The 19930-nt window shown below is 38.1% G+C and overlaps 2 protein-coding genes across 2 annotated transcripts; one reads left to right on the top strand and one right to left on the bottom strand.

Moving 5' to 3' along the window:
* Positions 1-2841: 2841 nt before the first annotated feature.
* Positions 2842-6341, top strand: LOC149036709 (uncharacterized; the record flags this gene model as incomplete). The annotated part of the gene is made up of 1 exon (XM_089188610.1): positions 2842-6341. A coding segment is annotated over one exon (2355 nt), but the record flags the coding sequence as incomplete, so codon positions are not given.
* Positions 6342-10594: 4253 nt separating this feature from the next.
* Positions 10595-18657, bottom strand: LOC113665820 (sodium- and chloride-dependent GABA transporter 1). The gene is made up of 11 exons (XM_027181540.2): positions 18144-18657; positions 16275-16409; positions 15386-15686; positions 15097-15229; positions 14868-15002; positions 14261-14364; positions 13814-13938; positions 13290-13402; positions 12435-12932; positions 12146-12246; positions 10595-12001 (listed from the first exon to the last, which is right to left on the bottom strand). Exons 1-10 carry the CDS (start codon positions 18409-18411, stop codon positions 12151-12153), a joined length of 1908 nt encoding a protein of 635 aa, XP_027037341.2. The 5' UTR covers positions 18412-18657; the 3' UTR covers positions 10595-12001; positions 12146-12150.
* Between the last annotated feature and the right edge of the window lie 1273 nt (positions 18658-19930).

The following is a 19930-nucleotide window of genomic DNA, read 5'->3' as shown; positions in this document are numbered from 1 at the left end:
ACTATGGCGGAAACAAAAGATTGCCCTTGGGACTACGGTTTTTTTTTTTTTTACTATAGTATGGGGTAATACGTAAATCCTTCTGTGATTACTTTGGTTCTGATTTTACGTCACTCGATCGAAATGCACTCTATCAACGCGAATCAACATAGACTGACCTGTATCTCAAACCTGTATCTGTCTCCATGACGTTAATCTTGTTATGACTTATTGCATTCCCCTTCAAGTCGTCCACCCTTTTCTGATGGCTGTTCAAGAAACAATTCCAGTGGCGATGAACAACTAAAATTAAGGCAGAATGAATGTCATTGTTTTATTGAGGAGGAAGTCGTAAAAAGGAGGAATCCTGTGATAAAATTGACTCGGGGATCGAACGAAAACCTTAAGATTTATCTCAATTGTGTTTCGTGAGGCAAGCTTTAAGATCACTTTCCTCTCCGTGCAACGAGGTCTAACTTAAGCCGCGATTGAGACAATCATTGGACCTCGATAATTCTTTATGAAAGGGTTGTTCGAAGGAAGAAGAAGTTTCTCCAGAGTTAGCTGGAATTCTTCTTTACACTATTCATGATAAATGTTGGTCTAAACAAATAAAAGGTTGTTTACAACGCAGGTAAACAAGATATCCGCACGAACTCAAACACCATTCGGCATACAGTTATTTCATAAAGAAACCAACAGATGGCGAAAACAATAGCTTACCTTTGGAATGAATGCTTTGTTGTAGAATGGTATGGGGTATTGGGGTATATGGAAATATTTCCCACAGGTTCGCTAAACAAAGGCTAAATTTTGTTGTATATACTTCAGCTTGTTAGACGACAATAATTCACCACAACATTTTTACGAGTTACCTTACCATCCCTAGAAAAAGTGTCCTACAAATGTCGTCAAGCTGTTAATAATTTGATTATGCCTGCTTTTTCAAAAGTCCCACAATTTCTCTTGTCCTCGATGATTACTTCAAAGACGATAGATTTACATATGCAAGTTCTCTCCCCACCAGGCGAGAGGCAAAACCGTCATGCCAGATTAAAGGTAAATACTCAGTAGCAGCATAGAGCGGATGTGAAGAAAAGATAGGGTCGTCGCTCCATACTTAACAGTAACGCCGAATTTGTCTCAAAGCCCACAGAAGTGTCAGTGGCTTATAGTTATGTGCTAAATAACGAAAGTTCACGACTTACATGAATTCCGAGAAGACCAATACTCCGCTTCTTTATGGCTTGTTTGAATTGAGCCGGCCACGTGCAAGGATTTAAAAAAAAACCAGTGTTAAAGGAGGGTGTGAATGGGGTTAACCGACTAGCGACAAAGGGCGTAAAAAATTACTGACTACCGACGAAACGGGGAAAAAATTACCGACTAGCGACAAATAAATTCTAACCGACAACCGACAACCGACATGGTCAGACGTGATAGGGATGTTTGTATTCAGAAAGAACAGCATTTTGATGATTTCTAGCTCAGAAAATCCTTATTCACCCGACATAACCACATTAATTCCAAATTTAGCCGAATTATAGAATTTCTTGTCTTCAAATTACTTTAAATCCACGGGATCCTTCTTTTCGGTGAGCAGCGTGGGCTCATTTCTAGAACAGCGGCTCGTAATCGGGCTGACAAGACGCCCTGCTGTCTCATTTCAAGAACAGCGGATCACAATCGAGCCGACGAGACGCCCTGCTGTTGTCTTTTTATTACTCGTTGTTTGTTCATGCGGTCGGGTCATGACTGGGATTGCTAAAGTCATCGTGAGTTTTTTTCGAAAAGGTGAAGAAGTCGCCATCGAACGTCATCGAAGCAGGGTCCCAGTAGACAAAGAAGCTCATAGAGGAGTATCTGAACTAAAAAAAGCATCTTACGGAGTTTTTAGGTCTAAAGGAGCAGGCACATCAATATGGAATTGGCGGATTTTCGTTAAAGTTATTTCGCCTGGCGAAATCGCCTGCGGGCAAATGCGAAAATTTTGCAATTGTGACGGATGGGCAATGGCAGCTTGAACTTCCAAATTTAATATCGGATGAAAGTAGCAGTGAGCTCAACATATCAAATTCATGGGGTACAAATAGTCTTAACATGAATATAGCGACCACGCCCAGTTCAACGCTCCACTCAAATCGAGTGTAATTTTCGAATATTTTACCATCGTGCGAATTCTCTACGGAAAAAGCACTCAATGTACCTCTGAAATTTTAAACTATAATATTTTGGCTTTCTATTTCGCTAATTTTCTAACTTAAAGGTAAAGTTTTTCCCCCGTCATTTTAACCTTTTCTCCGAGCGGTTGCGTGAAATTATCAAGGCGTTTTTGATCAAAACACAACCAAGCGAAGGGTCTCAAACGATATCTCTTTTACGCAGGTGCAAATTAAAAATGTACCGCCAGAATCAAAAAGAGTAACAAATTTCCTTTGTTTTGATATGTAAAGTGTCGAATAAAAAGCAGATTTACCCCCGTCATTTTTACCTTTTCTCCGAGCGGTTGCGTGAAATTAACAAGGCGTTTTTGATCAAAACACAACCAAGCGAAGGGTCTCAAACGATATCTCTTTTACGCAGGCGCAAATTAAAAATGTACCGCCAGAATCAAAATAGTAACGAATTTCCTTTGTTTTGATATGTAAAGTGTCGAACAAAAAGCAGATTTACTCTCGTCAAATGGCGTTTCAAAACAGCTGTGTCTTCCTACTTTTGATTTTTTCCTGTTTTGTAAGCGTGAAAGCAGTAGGAGAGGGATCTGGAAAATCAGAGAGCGCTTCAGGAATTAATCTGCCATCGTTTACTTACGAGATAAACAAGTAAGATTTGTGAAGTATGTCGCAGTACGAAGTCTAAATAAATGCCTTTTCTAAGCTTGTTGGCTGTATTTTTCGTAAACTTCCCCGATCAATTTTTCGTTTCAGCTTACTAATCTATACTATTTCAAAGCAATGTAAAGACGAAGACGGAGAAAACCATGAGTCGATCCTTTCAACAATCGTAAACAAAGTGTTTGAGCAATCAGGTATACGAGGTGTAATAATCAATAGCCGCATTTCAGAAGTCTTCAGAAAGAAAATATTCAGCCTTCAGAAAGCTGTCAAGAAAGCTAGTAATCGTGGCGGAAGGCAATTAAATGCACTTCTTAGCAATTTGGAAGCGGGCCCTCGGTATCGATTTAAGGTGTATTACAACGAGGTTGATGTGCATCAGCTTAAAGATGAGAACAGCCAGTTAAGGGGAGAAAAAAGAAAATTAGAAGAATCGTTGGTACAGGAGAAGGCAAAGCGATTGCGAGTGGATGAAAAAGCCCGAGAAGCTCTCGAGAAAGCTGAGAAGAAAGGGGCCTTCTACAAGAAAAAATTTATTCAATTGGCCAAAAAAGTGATTAAAAATGGGAAAAAAGGTAGAGGCCCTGCTAAGAAGAAGTTTAATGACTATTCTAAGCACCATCAAAAGAGAATTAAAAACCAACTGAAGGACGAGTGCCAAACTACACTCTCTTTTCTTGGGCTGTACAATTTTGTTGCAACCAAAATTGAAGTCCTCAACACTGAGACTAATCAATATGAAACTTTCAATCTTGTTGGAGAGGGAGAGCTACCATTTACAGAGTCTGACCCAAAGGCCCTTGATAATGATGACATTGATAACATAAATATGTGGCTCTACCTCAAAGATAAATTCAATATTTCAAATGAGGCCTGGCATGAAATTGCCATTAAGGCTAATGGTCTCCCCAATACATATTCCATCAAGAAGCGAATTAATGAGCTAAACAGTAAATGGAACTTGAAACCAACACCAGGAGATGCTGAAGGTGTTCAGTTAGGATTTGCAGAAAGTTTGCAAGAGCACATTGTTAGGCTTCAGAAGAATGGAGAAATTAATGATGGAGAAGCTATTAAGATCAAGCTTAGCGGCGATGGTACAAATATTGGAAAGCGGCTTACAGTTGTCAACTTCACATTTACTATTCTCAACGAAAAGGATGTGGCAATGGCTGAGAAGGGAAATTATGTACTTGCTGTCATAAAAACTACAGAGACATATCATAATCTGAGAGACAGCCTAGCAGACCTTCAAATGGAAATGGCAAACTTAAAGGAGATAAGTGCAAATAATTGCACCTATAAAATTGAATACTTTTTAGGTGGAGATTTGAAATTTTTAGCACTGGTATGTGGTTTAGGCAGGGCAAATGAGGATTATGCTTGTGTGTGGTGCAAGTGTCCCAGGGAGCAACGGTGGGACACAAGTAAAACATGGTCAATTAATGACCCCAAATTTGGTGCTAGAACTGTTGCCGAAATAGCAAGGTTTTCCACTGAAAAGAAATTTAACTGTAAGGCACAACCATTATTTGATTTTATACCTATGGACCATGTCATCATAGATACATTACATCTTTTTCTGAGGATTTCAGATGTTTTGATTGACTTGTTCATAAGAGAGCTAAGAAGAAGTGATGCTATTGAGAAAAAAAAAACCTTCTCTGATGGATTCCCGAGAGATAAATATAAACACATGGCATGTTACGAAGAATATATCACAAGTATGGGAATCACTTTTAATTTTAGAATCAACAAAGAGAGCAAAAAGCTGGAATATAGAGATCTTACTGGACCAGAAAAGTTGAAACTGTTTCAGAATATAAACATTCCTATGCTTCTCCCTCACTGCAGTCACAACAAAGACATACAAGTGATCTGGGCTAAATTTATGGACATAATTGGTGATTTGAAGCTAGATTTTACATCTGAAGAGGGTATTCTTGAACTGCAAAGAAATATCAAATCATGGTTTGAGCACTTTCTCAAAGTTTACCAAGCAAAAGATGTCACTCCCTACATGCATGCACTATGTTGTCATGTTCCTGAGTTCCTGTCACTTTATCAGAACATAGCATATTACACACAGCAAGGCTTGGAAAAATACAATGATAGAGCTTCTAAAGATTTCTTCAGATCCACAAATCACAAAGGGGTTGATGCCCTCAAACAACTGTTTCTGAAGAAAAACAGGATTCAGTTCCTGGAGGCAGCAGGCTATGAAAGGGTTAAGAACACCTACAAATGCAATAACTGTTCAAACAAAGGCCACAACATCAAGACATGCACATCTTCATGCAAAAATTGTCCAGCTCCAATTTGCTGTGCACATCTTGTGAAGGAAGGTGGCAAATGGATTCCCAGATGCCAGCTTCAATATTAACCAGAGTTAGTTTAGTTTTAGTAAGTTTTGTTAGTTTTATGTAATAAAATATGTCATTTGGTTTATGAGGAAGGATTTCCTGACCTGATCTTGCCTTAGTTTGATCATAATGTTACTCAGGATCAAAACATTTAATACTTCTAGTACCCTTAAATATCACCTTTAATTTCTTTGCCAAAATAGGTCATTTTACAGTTTATTCAGTAACCTGGCCCATGAATTAACTAGCCTGTATTAACACAAGAAAAGCAAAGGGGTTTGTATCAAAACAAGGTCACCAGCAACCTCACTTCCAGCCATAAGCCAGGTGACTCTGTAAAATAATGTAACTGTAAAATAATATTGGAACTTTTGATTGTGAATCTCAAGTTTTTGGCCAAGATGCTACACAGTGTTTTAACAATGGATTGTTATTTCATCTGTTGGCATGGTAGTTGTTCCTGTTACCATCACCTCTCACAAACTGAAATGTAATAAAGTTGCTGTTTTCAACTTCTGTTCTAGCATATTGTTCCCCGATGAGCTTGTATTCAATGATTGGACTTCTTTGTCCCAGCCAATACTTAATAGTTCCTGGAATTACATAGGCAAAATCTCCAGCTAGATTTAAAATTCGTTCATCCCACTTCAGCCCCAGATATGAATCAAGCACCCTATTTGACTCCAATTGGTAAACCATCTTCCCTCTTTGAAGAACGCCGGGCAAAACACTCCCAAGACCTTCCATGAAAACATCTTGGTCAACATTAAGGTCTATGTTTATATCAGGGTCCTCTCGCCGTCCAGACCAAAGCTTTTTCTTTATTTCACGAGCAAGTTGGCCATGGAACGATTCTTTTCTATCCTCTAGAGAGCTTTCCGATGGAATGAACAGCTTTTCGCTGCGAACAAACGGAAAGTATCCTGATCCTCCATCGGCCCCGAAGGGTCTCCATTCATCGAAGCATGTGCTATAGCCAACGTAATGAATTTTCAACCTCTTGTTGATTTTGTCAACCTCCCTGATCTCAATATCATACAGTTTTGTATCTTTCTTTCGTGGATTCGCCTTTCTAACGGGGGTGTATGTTGCGTATTCATTGAAAAATCGCTTTGCTTTTTTTATTTCCCTCTTTGGCCTGTCTGCCATTTTGAAAATTCGCAACGGAGAGCATACGTATTAGGTGGGGTTAGTGGTCGCGTACAACTGGAACCGAGAAAAACAAATGTTCGTCGCGCTGGGGAAAGAGTTTGATATGGGTAAGTGTGGAACGCGTGCAGCGGAGTTTGATGAATCACTTTAGTTCTGTAGTTAAATATTAAGCTCAAATATTAACGTGGTTAAACTCTGGTTCCACCGTTTTTTGTTTGTTGTTTTGTGGAGCGGAATGTTTTTTTTTTCTTTTTCACCGTCCATTTGAATGCGAAAATTGAGAAGAAAAATCTCTACAAAGAAGTAGCGAGTAAATCAGTTTATAAGCTTCTTTCTGATTAATTGGTGAATGAACAACAGTGTAGCTTAACATATTAAAGACCCCGTTTATTTATACACGCCCTTAAATTTATTCGTTTCTGAAAACCAGACGTTCAAATAATATTCAATTCTCTCCTCGAGGGAAGCTACGCACGAGAGATTTCGCTCGATGTGCACGTTTTATACATCTTGACGAGCATTTGCTGATAAGAACTGTGTAAGTTTCTCAAAAGCCTACTTAAGAGAAAACTTAAAACACGCGGTATTTAATATTTTAGTACACATTATCCAAGAGGTCACAAACTGGACCGGAAAGCCAGTAGTGTTGCTGAAGGCGCCGGCTACATCTGATAAAAGCAAGCAGAAGTCAATGAACGACACTGAGAAGAAAGGTGACGAGTCAAAAGTGAGAAGGAAACGGAAATCACGAGAAGAAGCAAAAGAAGATGAAAATCTGGCCAAGAGGATCATGACTGAAGGAGGCGACATCGAGAGAAACGAAAGGCAACAAGGAGACCTTCAAAAGTTTCAGGATGGTAGGGCTGAATTAGCACTTGTAGTTCGTTTACCTGATTTTCAAAAGTCATAAATTTCGCTACTTTGGAAATTCTACGGTATTCCTTGTTTATAAACACACACATCTAGATGGGCAGCAAAGTACTACACGCATGACAAATCCTACTATCCGGTACCTCAATCCGCCATGCCCCTTTCTGCTATAGCTACGATGACACCTTTGCCAAGTGAGGACATAACACCAGGGATGGAAGGACAGATCAAAGAGTGGCTAGAGAGTTACAGACCAGTTCGCCAACGGACGGTTAGGAGTGAGACCACAAAAGATAAGGCTGGGGCCTTGCCGCCAGCTGTCTACGCCGTTCACCACACCGACGAGTCTGAAGAGAGGCTTCGATATCCTGAAGAAAACACTGTATCGTCAGCAAATGCACAACGCGTTGTCAGCATACAATTTGTGGACGAAGGGGATGTTACTGAGGTGTTTGAGGATCACAGAGAAGTACAAATCGATGAGTATGAGACAGATTCGGATGACGAGGAATCAGATTTTGAAGAACATCCAGAGGTTGTCAACAGAGCGTGTGTTACCCGATCCGGCAGGGCTGTTCGTGCGTTAGTGCGTCTCGACATGTAAGAGGTACTAACAGTTAAAAAATCCATTTAACGGTGCAGATTGATACGTATGACAACCAAATTTTTGGCAAAAAAAAAGAGAAAAAAAAGAAACCTCGCAGAAAAGCCACGAGAGCCGTTGAATAATAAGTTTAGTGAGTTTTTGTGGACGTCTCGGAAAAAAAGACTTCCGTAGCTTACAAATTAAAATTAGGTATCCCAGGGGCTAGAGTGGGTGTTTCATTCTTTGTAGAATTTACCTCTCTTGATTTACTTCGATGCCCCGTAGTCGACAGGAAACAAATTCACATCTTTAATAAAAGCTTTGGTGAATTTTATCGGTATACTAGATTTGCAAACAAAAGTGGGGTAGATGAGCACGTTGCTAAATTAAAAAACAGCGTTAACGAGGTTTAAGTGAAAACAAATAATGAATTATTACAAGTATTACACTTCGTCTAGAGTTTAAAGTCTTAAAACTGGGCAAATTGCATAATAAATGTGAATAATTAACGTGTATTTTTAATTATTAACTGAGATTTACCGACAACCGACAAAGGTCAAAAATCTTAACCGACAACCGACAAAGTAATGAAATTTTAACCGACAACCGACATTTTGACCCCCCCATTCAGACCCTCTTAAAGATCAACAAACAATTTAACTGCAACAGTCAAACGCTAGGACTGTCTATGACATCTTGAGCTATCATTTGTCTACAAAAAAAACCTGTAACTAGAGGCCAATAGCTAAAAACCAAACAGACAAGCGAAGTTCTGAGCTGCAAGTGTCAAGTTCTGAGTAAAACTCACGTGAGATGAATACCAAATGAGGGTTAACATATTTGCAATGTAGATCAAACATTTAGTGGGCTTCAGATTGAGTCAAAATGATGAGGAGGGGGCGGAAAAGGTGTGATTTCTGATGGTGTTACTTTCTGCTGAGAATTCGATGTCACCTGGAGGCGAACTCTTTAAATGGAACACTAATTCAAATTTTTTTTTAGGTCTACTTTGTGTCACAGCCATGATCCTCTTTCATTTGCCATGTAGTTCAAGTAAGTAGCTTACATTTTGACGTGACTTCCGAAGCAGTTATTTTAGCGTAGATAAAAGGGAAAAATCAAAAGAATCCGTACTCCTGGCCAACACAGTACACAGGTTTTATCTTCAATCTCTCCAAAGTACTCTTCTCCGTTTAATTGCAACAACTCTCTGTCTACTATTTACAGAAGACTGATAACCGTTAATGACGTCCTCTCATTTGAGTGTATATTTCATGCGTCTTTGAAATGCAGCTTCGGTCGATAAACTGAGTGAGAAATACGAACCACCATTCATCAGCGAGTGATTTGTACGCTGCGCTGATCTTAACTTTTTTTCCTCGATAAAATATTATTTAATCAGATTCCAAGAGTAAAGGGTTGGCTCAAATTTTTAGCTCCTACCTGCAATCTTTCTTAATCGTACCCAATGAGCAAGATCTTTTTTCCTGTATATTTTTTAAACAATACTGGGTTTTCTGCTTCAGGAACTGGCGACTTGTTCTTTTCTGATTGTCTCATCCAAGAGCATTAGGTGGGTTTTCCATCCCTTGAGTGTTTACCATCAAATACACTCCTAATTTGCGAGGTAAATTGCTGGTACTACTGCAGGGGTTTAATTTGTACTTAAACTTTCCTTTAGCAACAGTAATTTTAAAGTCAGTATTGAAAGAGAGATGGAGTGGATTTGCTTAACTTCGCTCTCTGATTGGTCTAGAAAACCCGATCCAACCTTTCAACCCATCAGATGCAATATCAAAATCAATTGCGGCTTGGTCACCCGCATTATCATCGAGCTAATTTTGAGATTTTCTTTATTTCCGAGATAACACTAAAGTCGTTCGTTTAGTTCGCTCGTAGTGTCTCTTCTGCTCCCCATCACAAGTGAGTGTGCTACGTGAAAATTCCATATACAAGTTAACAATTGGTTCATACGTCAGCGTGCGTTCATCGAGATAATGAAGCACGCGGGAAGTTTGGAGAGCACGCAAGATGCGTAAGAGTTGCTCGAGGCGTAGCCGAGAGCAACTCTAGCTTCTTGAGTGCTCTCCAAACTTCCCAAGTGCTTCATATCTCTATGAACGCACAGCTGACATATGAACCAATTGTTTTATAACATTTTCAACCCGATGGAAATTTTTTTTTCTCTCGAGATGTTTGCTGACGTCATGAGCATGCACAATAGGAATAAGAAGCACGGTCGTGCAATTGAATTTGATTAGGCAAATTTACCAGCTATGTTATAATAAAATGTGGCATGAAAAGGAAAACGAAACGCATTCGAAAGGCATTTGAAAACTCACACAAGAGCATTAACACCTCGACAGCGATCCGTGGCTGCATAAGAACGACCCAAATTTAAACTCTGGCCCTTGACAAGACGTTGAGTACTTAAAATGATGTCAAAGGAGGCAGGGTAACAAGTAACAAGAGAATGCCTCCACAGTCTCCTCGCACTTCAGTATTAAATAATTAGGTGGGAGGGTCAAAATGATCTTGCCGTTACAATATTCTAAAGATCTCTCGGGACACTTACTTTCAATGGGTTAATGATAAGTACGCTTCCAATCCTCGGTATCGAAACTGTCCCTCTATATTCCTTCTCTGTAATGTTGGTAAGAGTCCCGACAACGCTAAGAAAAGCATAAGATTAAAAAAGGGTTTGCAAGCTAACTTTGTTTTCTTTATTCCAGTCGTAAAGAGGCATTTGCTGTATTTGTTCTAAAGCACGATTTTGAGTCCCTGCACAGAAGAAAACAAAATCCAAAATATTGCACTGAAGTAGTATTTATTATAAAATCTCACAACTCCAACATTTATATAAATCAGTACAAGTGAAATGAACTCTAGAAACGAAGTCTCTTAAAGCTAACTATTATGCAGCCTAGTATTTAAACAGTAAATGAATTACAAAGAAGATCTAATATCAAATGTCAAGATCTAATGTCAAGTGATAGTCACAAAAATAACAGTATCAGACATTAATATGTTATCCAGCTTTTAACACTTGAGGGTTAATAAGCAGATTAATGATTTTAGGGTCGATGCAGTTTCTCATTGTGTATACTCAACAATTTAATAACATAAATAATCTCGAGCAGTAGCTGGTGATAATACTAAACAATATGAACATGTATGTATGTGTAATAACTACTTTGCTTTGTACAGGTGTATTAACACCCTGCCATAGCACAAATGAATTAAACATTTCTTTTAAAACTTAAAGCTTAACAATTACAATAGATTTGGACATGACCAGAGGGCTAACTTTAAATTCTTTTACAGTGAAACTTAAAAAAGCTAGCAATGTAATTGTAATTACACTTTTCTTAAAGTGAGTTGTGTGAATAGGGGTCACATCTACAAAATGATGGCACAGTCACCATAATCTCAAACCAGGTGGTTCCAAGCCACTCGTTAACACAAGAGTTGACCTATAATTTGAAACAGTGTAGACTTTTCTCCAATCAACTAAGCAATATAGACACCTGTATTAAAACATGTGGGCATTCATATTATAAAGTTCAACTTCATTCAGACTATATTCAGAAGTACCAACACCTAACACACAGTGTTGCTAAACCACTTGGGATAAAAACAAAGCTAAACTTCTAAAGGCTTTCTTCTTTTCTGGCTTTACAGTAAAGTTCAATACTACATGAAGGAAAGGGAAGGCTGATGTTTTGGTACCACAATACCGACTAGGAGAACTTTACAGTTAACTACAAGAGAGGTGGCAAAATTTCACCAAATAACCTTGAATCGTGCTTCCTCATGGAGCTCTTTATGATACTTAAATCAGAAGAACAACAGGACCCAGTTATTCAAAGGGCAGATAATTCTATCCAATGAATAAATTTTTATCCTGCAGACATCAGACATAAGAGCTAAAGAACTGTACTGTGCTACCCACTGGATAGAGATTTATTCACTGGGTAGTGTTATCCACACTTCCAACAACCAGCACTGAATCCTGAAGTCTCATGCCACATCTTTACATATACACATCCATTCTTGCATGTAAGAGTTATGTACATGTATATCACCAATAATCTTTTGGCCAGTGCTGGGCTGCAGGATCAATCCTTGTTCTATTTATATAGCATCACCAAATGAACATTTCTGATCTTCTTTGAAGCAATTCAGACTATATTTACAAAATCAATATCTTTAACCCTCTAAAGAAAAAGAGAACCAAAAACAATTAGTAACTGTTTTGCAGTTTTTAGATAATGATGATGATGATGATGATGAAAAATAAGATAGCACATTCCTCACAAAAAAACAAAACAAAAAACAAAAAAAGTAGAAGAACTTCTCACCAATTTTACACTTTTATAAGTTCAACTTGGTGTTCAAGACCTTGCCTTTCCTCAATTTCTTTTTGCACAACTGGGTCTGGTTTCAGGCAGATGTAAAGTCTCTGTAAAATGGAAAAACACATATCCAAAGGTTAAAAATCTCCCTCCATGTCAAGATATTTGGCACATGTTTTTTTTTAACATGAGAACAAAGAAAAATTTCAAGAAAAGACTAATGCTAAATGATTTCAAATCCCCAAATGGCAACTTTAAAATCAGATTTCCCTTAGAACTGTGAAGTTCTACTCACCTCCATAAATGTGCCAGGTGTCATGTATAAGTTGTAGATTGCCACTCCAGGAATGAAGAGCATTGAAGACAAGGCAATTAGCCATCCAATAAATTCAGCCCATGGTGGATACTTATAGTCACCATAAGAGATACCACCCCATTGCGATACACTGAACAAGAAGATTCCTGCCATGATGAGAGGTGCACAGAACCTCCAGCAAAACCACCACCAAGCTCCTGGACGACGACCTATCATTTTCTCAATGTCAAGAGAAAACCTGTCAGTGCCATAAATCCAGGCCAGGGTTACAGTTTCAAAGAAAGCCAGGAACAGAAGAGAAACACCTCCTGACTGGTAGTCAAATAGGTTCAGCACGTATGCTCCTCCCTGTGTGACACATGGTAAGCCCAGGAGGAAGCACAAAATACAAGCCACCAGGATGAAGAGTTCTTTGTGTCTTCTGAAGATGCGGTACTCATCCACAACTCCCGTAATTACTGCTTCCATCATACCAAACTAACAGAAGAAAGAGCCCCTTAAGTTCAAATAGTGCAAACTTTGCAACAAAGAAGGGGAAGGACTTCTGAAACTTCTGAAAGAGCTTCATAGCTCAGCTGGGTGGAGCTTAACAGCAGGACTACATGGAACAAGCTCAAAAACTGTTCAAGTCCTTCATTGTTACAAACTTCTTTAACAAAAGAGATACTTGGGTAAGTTAATTCTACTTTTCAACAGCATTACTACAGTGTAAAAACTTAAAATTTTGTATATATATTTTTTCTTTCCTTTTTATACCTGTATTTCCTTCTATAAGCTCAAAACAGATTTTAAGCATGAGAAAAAGAAATTTTGATTTGCTGAAAGTGATTCTACCTGACTGTCCAGGCCCAAAGTAAGCAGCATGAAAAAGAACAGAATAGCCCAAAGAGGCGAAACTGGCATCTGAGCAATGGCTTCTGGATAAACCACAAAGGCCAGGCCAGGACCTTAAACAAAGAAAGTACAGCATAGATATTTAGCTTCTTTTACTTGATGGAGAATTAAGGAATCACGGAAAAGAATTAAAAATCTCTAATACCCTTAGAATTTTTTTCCAAACTGCAATCTAAAGCTCCACTTTAGGAGTGGAGGAGTGGGAAACTCATACCTACCACAAAAATTTGGAAACTGTCAGACATTTTTCATTATGTGATCTCGCAATATTTGTACACAAAATTTTGAATACAAAATTGCTTCCTACAAGACAGTTTACAAAGTAACCACCACTAGCAATTTCAGAAAAGTTAAGAGACCTGCCTTGCAAAAGACTGTCACTACTGTATACTGCTGAATTGTTTAGTTTTTCAGATAACATTAAATTTCATGCACAGAGAGCATAAATAATTAGTTATCTGTACCTGAACTTGCCACATCTTCAATTTTTTTGTTGAGGCTATGTGCCATGAAGCCAAGTGTAGAGAAAATAACAAAGCCAGCAAAAACACTAGTTGCACAGTTGATCAAAGAAATCATCATTGCATCTCTGAATACAAAAGAAAAGAGAGGTTATACCTTAAGAGTTAAAAACTTCAAAAATTGTTGCTCTTTTGTTACAGAGAACACTATATTATTGATAGAGGGATTGCACTTGCATACAAGGGAACTTTGCTACCTCCCCTTCCCTTGACAAACACACTGAATTTTGCAGGTCTTTTAAGGAGTAACAACTGCATTGCCCTAACCTGCAAACCACACAGCTTGCAAGCCAATGTCTAGAGGGCTGGCAGAAACAGGCAGCCAATCATTGTGCAGGGATGAGGTTACCATTCACAAACTAAAAGCACAAGTACAATGAAACTACTCACTTGAAAACATTGTTGTGGAACTTGTTGTAACTTCCCATGGCCACCAAAGAACCAAAGCCAATTCCAAGGGAGTAGAAAATCTGTGTTGCAGCTGCAACCCATACCTAAACAAAAGAACACATCCCTTAACACAAAGGTTTTTGTTTCTTTGCACTTGAATGAAATCACAGACAGCATCTCAGGGTTACATGCAAATCTCTCTATCAAGATCAGAGACATCCATTTATTAAGTTGGCTAAGTTCACTAATTAATGAGCCACTGAATTAGATCTAACAAAATATTATCTGTTTTAAAATAGATGGTTCCCCCACATGTCCTTCGAGTATGTGAAACTGCATTATTTCACTGTTGGGTATCATGAGATAAAAATTCAGCTAAAATGTTTTCTCATCTCACAGCAAAATTTCGCATCAATTAAAACTGGTGCTACACTGCTTATGAAGGACTTATATCTTGCTTGATGCTTTAAATTTTTAATGGCTCAGGTTTCAGAGGATCAGAAAATTAAGAGTGTCAACCACAGTTCAAGGGAATAACCAATTAAGTTCGATACAAATTGAATCCTTGGCTAAGATTATTGTATAAGAACATGTAGCAATTACCAACCTTGGGATCCTTGAGTCGATACCACTGAGGTTTCAAATAATAAATAATCCCTTCTTTCGCATTTGGAAGCGTGACTCCACGGATAAATAGAATAAAAAGTACCACATAGGGGAACGTTGCTGTGAAGTACACAACCTGCACAGAGAAGTAAAACAGTATTAATTAACTTGATCTTTTCTGCTTGCAGAATTCACTTTTTTTGAAAAAGTTACTTCTAACCCAGTGTTACCTTTCCAGATGACTTGACTCCTTTCCACATACAGAAATACACCCCAATCCAAGCAGCTAGCAAACAAAGCAATATTTCCCATCTAAAAACTCCAGCATCCCCAATGCTGTCTGTTAAACGCAAGACATAATTTCTGAGAGAAGAAAAAACAAAAACATGCTGCATGTTAAGAAAAAAACACCAAAAAACAATTTCCAATACACAAGCAATGTCATAAAAAAGGAAACTCTACCCTGCCATAACCAGATAATTCACCAAGAGAAACAAAGAAAAATGAATGATGACTTACTGCCAGTACTCTAGGGCTGGAGAAGAAAAATCATCTACTGCTGCCTTTGTGCAGTTTTTGAGTGTTGAATTAGCAAGTGCAGCAGTGCTATTTGCAAGGACAACTGTGCCATTAGAAAGGCCAGAAGAACATTCTGGAATCCGCCCAGCATAACACTTCTCACTGTTCCACCAATTTCCACACGACTTCCAAGGTACATCTTTGCGGAATGACAAGAAGAGGAAGTAAAGACACCAAGCAATGATGATATTATAGTAAACACAAACAAGGAAAGACACCATCATGCTTGCAAATCCAACACCTGAATAACAAAGAAAACAAAGAAAAGTAATCAGGACAATGAGTACATCACAAACCATGTTTTGCAACAAACTTCAAGTCAAGTCAAGTCATCTTTAGTAAGGCAAGGGGGCCCTTTCAGCAACAGGGGACCTACTTAATACTGCTTTTCCCAAAAGTGTTCTTTGACCTTCAGTAAGGGTTGCACATGTATAGAAGAACAGCTGGCCTTCGCTTATAACTTACACTTAGGGGTCAAGGTTCAATAATACAAAATAAATTAATGCATCTTGAATTAACAAGATACTTCAGTCTTGTTTAAACATCACTTCTCACCCTTTAACTTCTGCACATTTTTGGCATACAAGTTCTATTGTCAAGAAGGGCAATGAAATTACTGGTAAGAGATTTACCGACAAGTGAGGGGACATTATTTCCACAAACACTGGTTCATGTGACCAAGCCACAAAAAAATGTTCTGTTATCAATCTGATGAATCATTTTTCCTTTTGATGTTTAAGAGTTAACCTAATTTTTAATCACTCTGAACTATGTCAAGTAAATGCACAACACCAAAACTACCTTCCTCTGAGAAAAGCTTCATTGTTACCTTGAAACAATGGACAAATTGCACCCCATGTCCCTATTGGCCCAAGGCTGAAATACTGGCCAACAGCCAACTCCATGTAGAACATTGGTATTCCACACAACACAAGCATGATTAGGTAGGGAATGAGGAAAGCCCCTTGAAGGAATACATGAAATAAAAACAATGAGTACAGATATGTAAATGTAGCAATAAGTTCTGGGCTTGGTTCATTGTAAAGAAGATTCATACACAAAATAATTAATAACAAAAGCCTCCATTAGCGATTTACTGAGATATCAATAAGCATTGCCCACGCAGATATTTCAGTAATTGTACAATTTCTATGCAGGCATTCTTCCAAAGTTCACCTCTTTTAACTCAAATGAAACATTGAAAGATGAACCACAAGGCACTAAAGATCTTGAAAAGTAAGTCTGAGAGCAGTAACCACTCTGCAAGAATGTAATAGGGAATAGTGTTAACTATTTCCTGACAATATTTTCTAATATACAATCTGCTACAATACAAATTTTTGGCAAAGCTTTCCAGCATAAACATTGTGAAACATAGCTATAAAATGTTTTTCTATTCATAATCAATAACATGTTTTTAAACTCATAATTGATTACCAAACAAGTGAAACAATAAAATAGATTCATGTCTAGACATGATAAAAGGTGTTGAGCAATATAATTTGAAATTTAAAGGAAAAAAATAGGGACAGTTTGTTACATTTTTGCAGAATACTGGTTCACAATGAAAGAAAAACGATTTAGATTGATGTGATAGAAGACAGTTTTTTCCCCCCTTTAATTTTGTTTACGTGACAAGCTGTCAAAGTTCCAAAGTTCATTTAGCCAATTACTGGATGTAGAAATTCCTCTTCGCGATTTATGTTACAACGAAATATATCTCTTTTACTTGCTTCCTTCAAGGAGTTTTGCTTTTAATTCACCTTTTGAGGCAAATATCTTATAACACTACCACTTATTTAAACGGGTAATATAAACTTCCGGTTACAATACATATCAGATGTACTTAAAGCAATTTCTAATTTCAACGATCAAAATGCACGTAACAAATAGAAATTATACACTAAGTTTTGTTGTCTGCTTCATCTACGAATGCTTGGGTCCTGTTTACATTCAAAAAGAGCTTTGAAAAGACACAACAATGGACATTCACGTAAGCTGTGGCTGAAAAATGTTGTCCATGTACGTGATTAGAGTCCCCCCCCGGGGTAGTTGAGCTTTATTTTTGTTTTTCACTCATAAATTAAACCTCACAACAACGCGAAAAGAAAAAGAATAGGCCAGCAACACAAAAATCCTCAACCCGCACTACCAGCGAAAAGTTTTGTTTGTAATTCTCGTGGTTTTTCCGCGAAAACCACATGGTTGTGCAGTCGGTGGGTAAATTATTCATCTCAAAATCACAAAGACAGGGAGCAAAAAATGTTTTCGGAAACCGGATGCAAAACCGAATAATAATTTTATCAAGGTACAAGATCTACGTTAGTGTGTAACAGGATCGTAAAAGCGTCCACTTAAATGGATTTTCTAAGTCACCAATACAACTTTCAAGCGGAGCGGGAAACCGTCTATGCATAGCTAATGAGAGTAAAACTACTGACTACGTTTATGTTTATTCATTTGTGTCCTACAACCGGCGTGGTCTATCTGCTCGCTCTCTGTGAGGAAACTGAATGAAATCAGGTGGCTTTTCGTATTTAAACCAATTTTTAATTGTACCGACTCAGTTCAGTGGCCTTTAAAACCCTGTGAAGGCGATTAAATAATCATACAGTCGCCATCGTGGAGTTGGTACACGAAACGAACACTTTAACCTAAGCCTTTTTGAGCTTACTTCTGATTTAATAAAGCCACTAACCTCCACCGTTGTCGTAGCACAAATAGGGGAACCGCCAAACATTTCCCAACCCCACCGCAAAGCCGATACAAGAGAGTAGAAAATCCGCTTTCTTCCCCCACTGTTCGCGTTCATCCTCTATCTCAACAACTTGAACGTCACGTTCATCAACAGCGCTGCTACTGCCACTAGCATCACTAGTCTGCTCGCCGTTTGCTTCTTTCCCTTTCTCAATCAATTTTTTTTCGCTCGATTCCATATCACTGCTCTTGCTCTTATCCATGTTCATGGTTTTAAAACCGGTTTTCTGCGCTGAATTCAAGCTCTTGGGGTACGCTAGATAAATTTACATATATCTCCATAGAGAGCATGTGGCTGTGACAACAACAGAGAATGCGCGCCAAAGTTATAGCCAGTGTCAGCCTCGATATGAGGCTCGAATTACCTAAACAATGTAACACCACGTGTGTCGCAATCGAGAACTCGTTACTTCAAATCACCTATTGCTCAATAACTCACGAAATTTTTTAAGCCTGTTGTTTTTAGTGTCAAGAGTTTTTCAAGGTCAGATACCAAACCCACTTTCCTTGTTGATGCAAAAGGAAGAGTGGGCGCTATTTGAAAGGATCGGTAAAGTGGTCGCCTAATAAGCCATGTTTCGTGCAAAAATGAGAAGAATCTCCAAAAAATCGATTTGTCCATCAGCAAAAATTACATTTTAACATATTCATTCAAGATAGCTTGTTACTTACAGAGCATATTTATCGGTTAAGTACATGTTTCTCTTTAAAAATTTGGCATCGAATTATTTTGGTGCTAAATAAGAGAAGAATTAAATGTCAGCGTCGCCGTGCATGACGTAACATGATGTTTTACATTTTCGGAAAAATTGTATAGAAAGGGCTTTTCTACTATGACAACGAAGCGTCAATTGACCCACTCTTGAGGAAAATTGTCGCTTTTAGGTTCATTTGCCTACTTTCCCTCTTGTTTTTCTTTTTCTTTTCTTTTTTTTTTTAATGAAAGCTTCTCATCGCGAGGAAATATTCTCTAAGAGAAAAACAACCACTGCCTGCCAAGTTTGAAAGGTCCAGGGGTCAAGGGCCTTACAAGTTTGTGCTGAGTAAAGATTTCCATGCACGGAAACTATACGTGGACTGGAAGAGCGAAAAATGCTCTCTAAAAATAATCTTTTATTTTATTTTAGTAATCTCCCTAAAAATCATCCATTCCTGTTTCACTTGATCTTTAATGAATCGCCGTAATTATCTTCAAATACTTCGTCACTGGATTTAACATATTCTAGATCAATGATCCCAATATAAACATGAAAAACAAACACTGGATTTTACAGTCCTAATCGGATTTCAAAAGCTTTTTTGTTTCCGACTGTCTTATTAATGGCAATGATGCGTCGAGGGAACGACTTTACAATATCTCTGTTTTTATGTCTTTGTCATCAATAAGGTCACGAAGCGATATGTTATAAACGTTGTTCGCTGTTACATATGTCAACAGAGAGTAAAGGATCATTTTCTATAGGCATTAACCGTAATATTGCATGCTTTGTCGTCTTTATTTACCAATGTGCTATTTGGATCTCTCTTTAAGACGATTTTCAAATCGGAGCCCCTGAAAATATGGAGCTCTCCTTCGAAATTTTCACAAATTGAATTTTCTTTGAGTTGCACCGTACTGTTTCTTAGTTTGAGCTACGCACTTCTAGCGTCAGAATTTCGATCTGTAATGAGTGAAATCAACTCTAGTTGCTAAACAAATGAACGCGTCGTAGCTTGTCTTCTTACATA

The sequence above is a fragment of the Pocillopora damicornis genome, chromosome 12 (genome assembly GCF_964200805.1).
Source record: "Pocillopora damicornis chromosome 12, jaPocDami1.2, whole genome shotgun sequence".
NCBI lineage: Eukaryota > Metazoa > Cnidaria > Anthozoa > Scleractinia > Pocilloporidae > Pocillopora > Pocillopora damicornis.
Note: the sequence above shows the minus strand (reverse complement) of the source record. Positions and strands in the feature narration are given on the sequence as shown.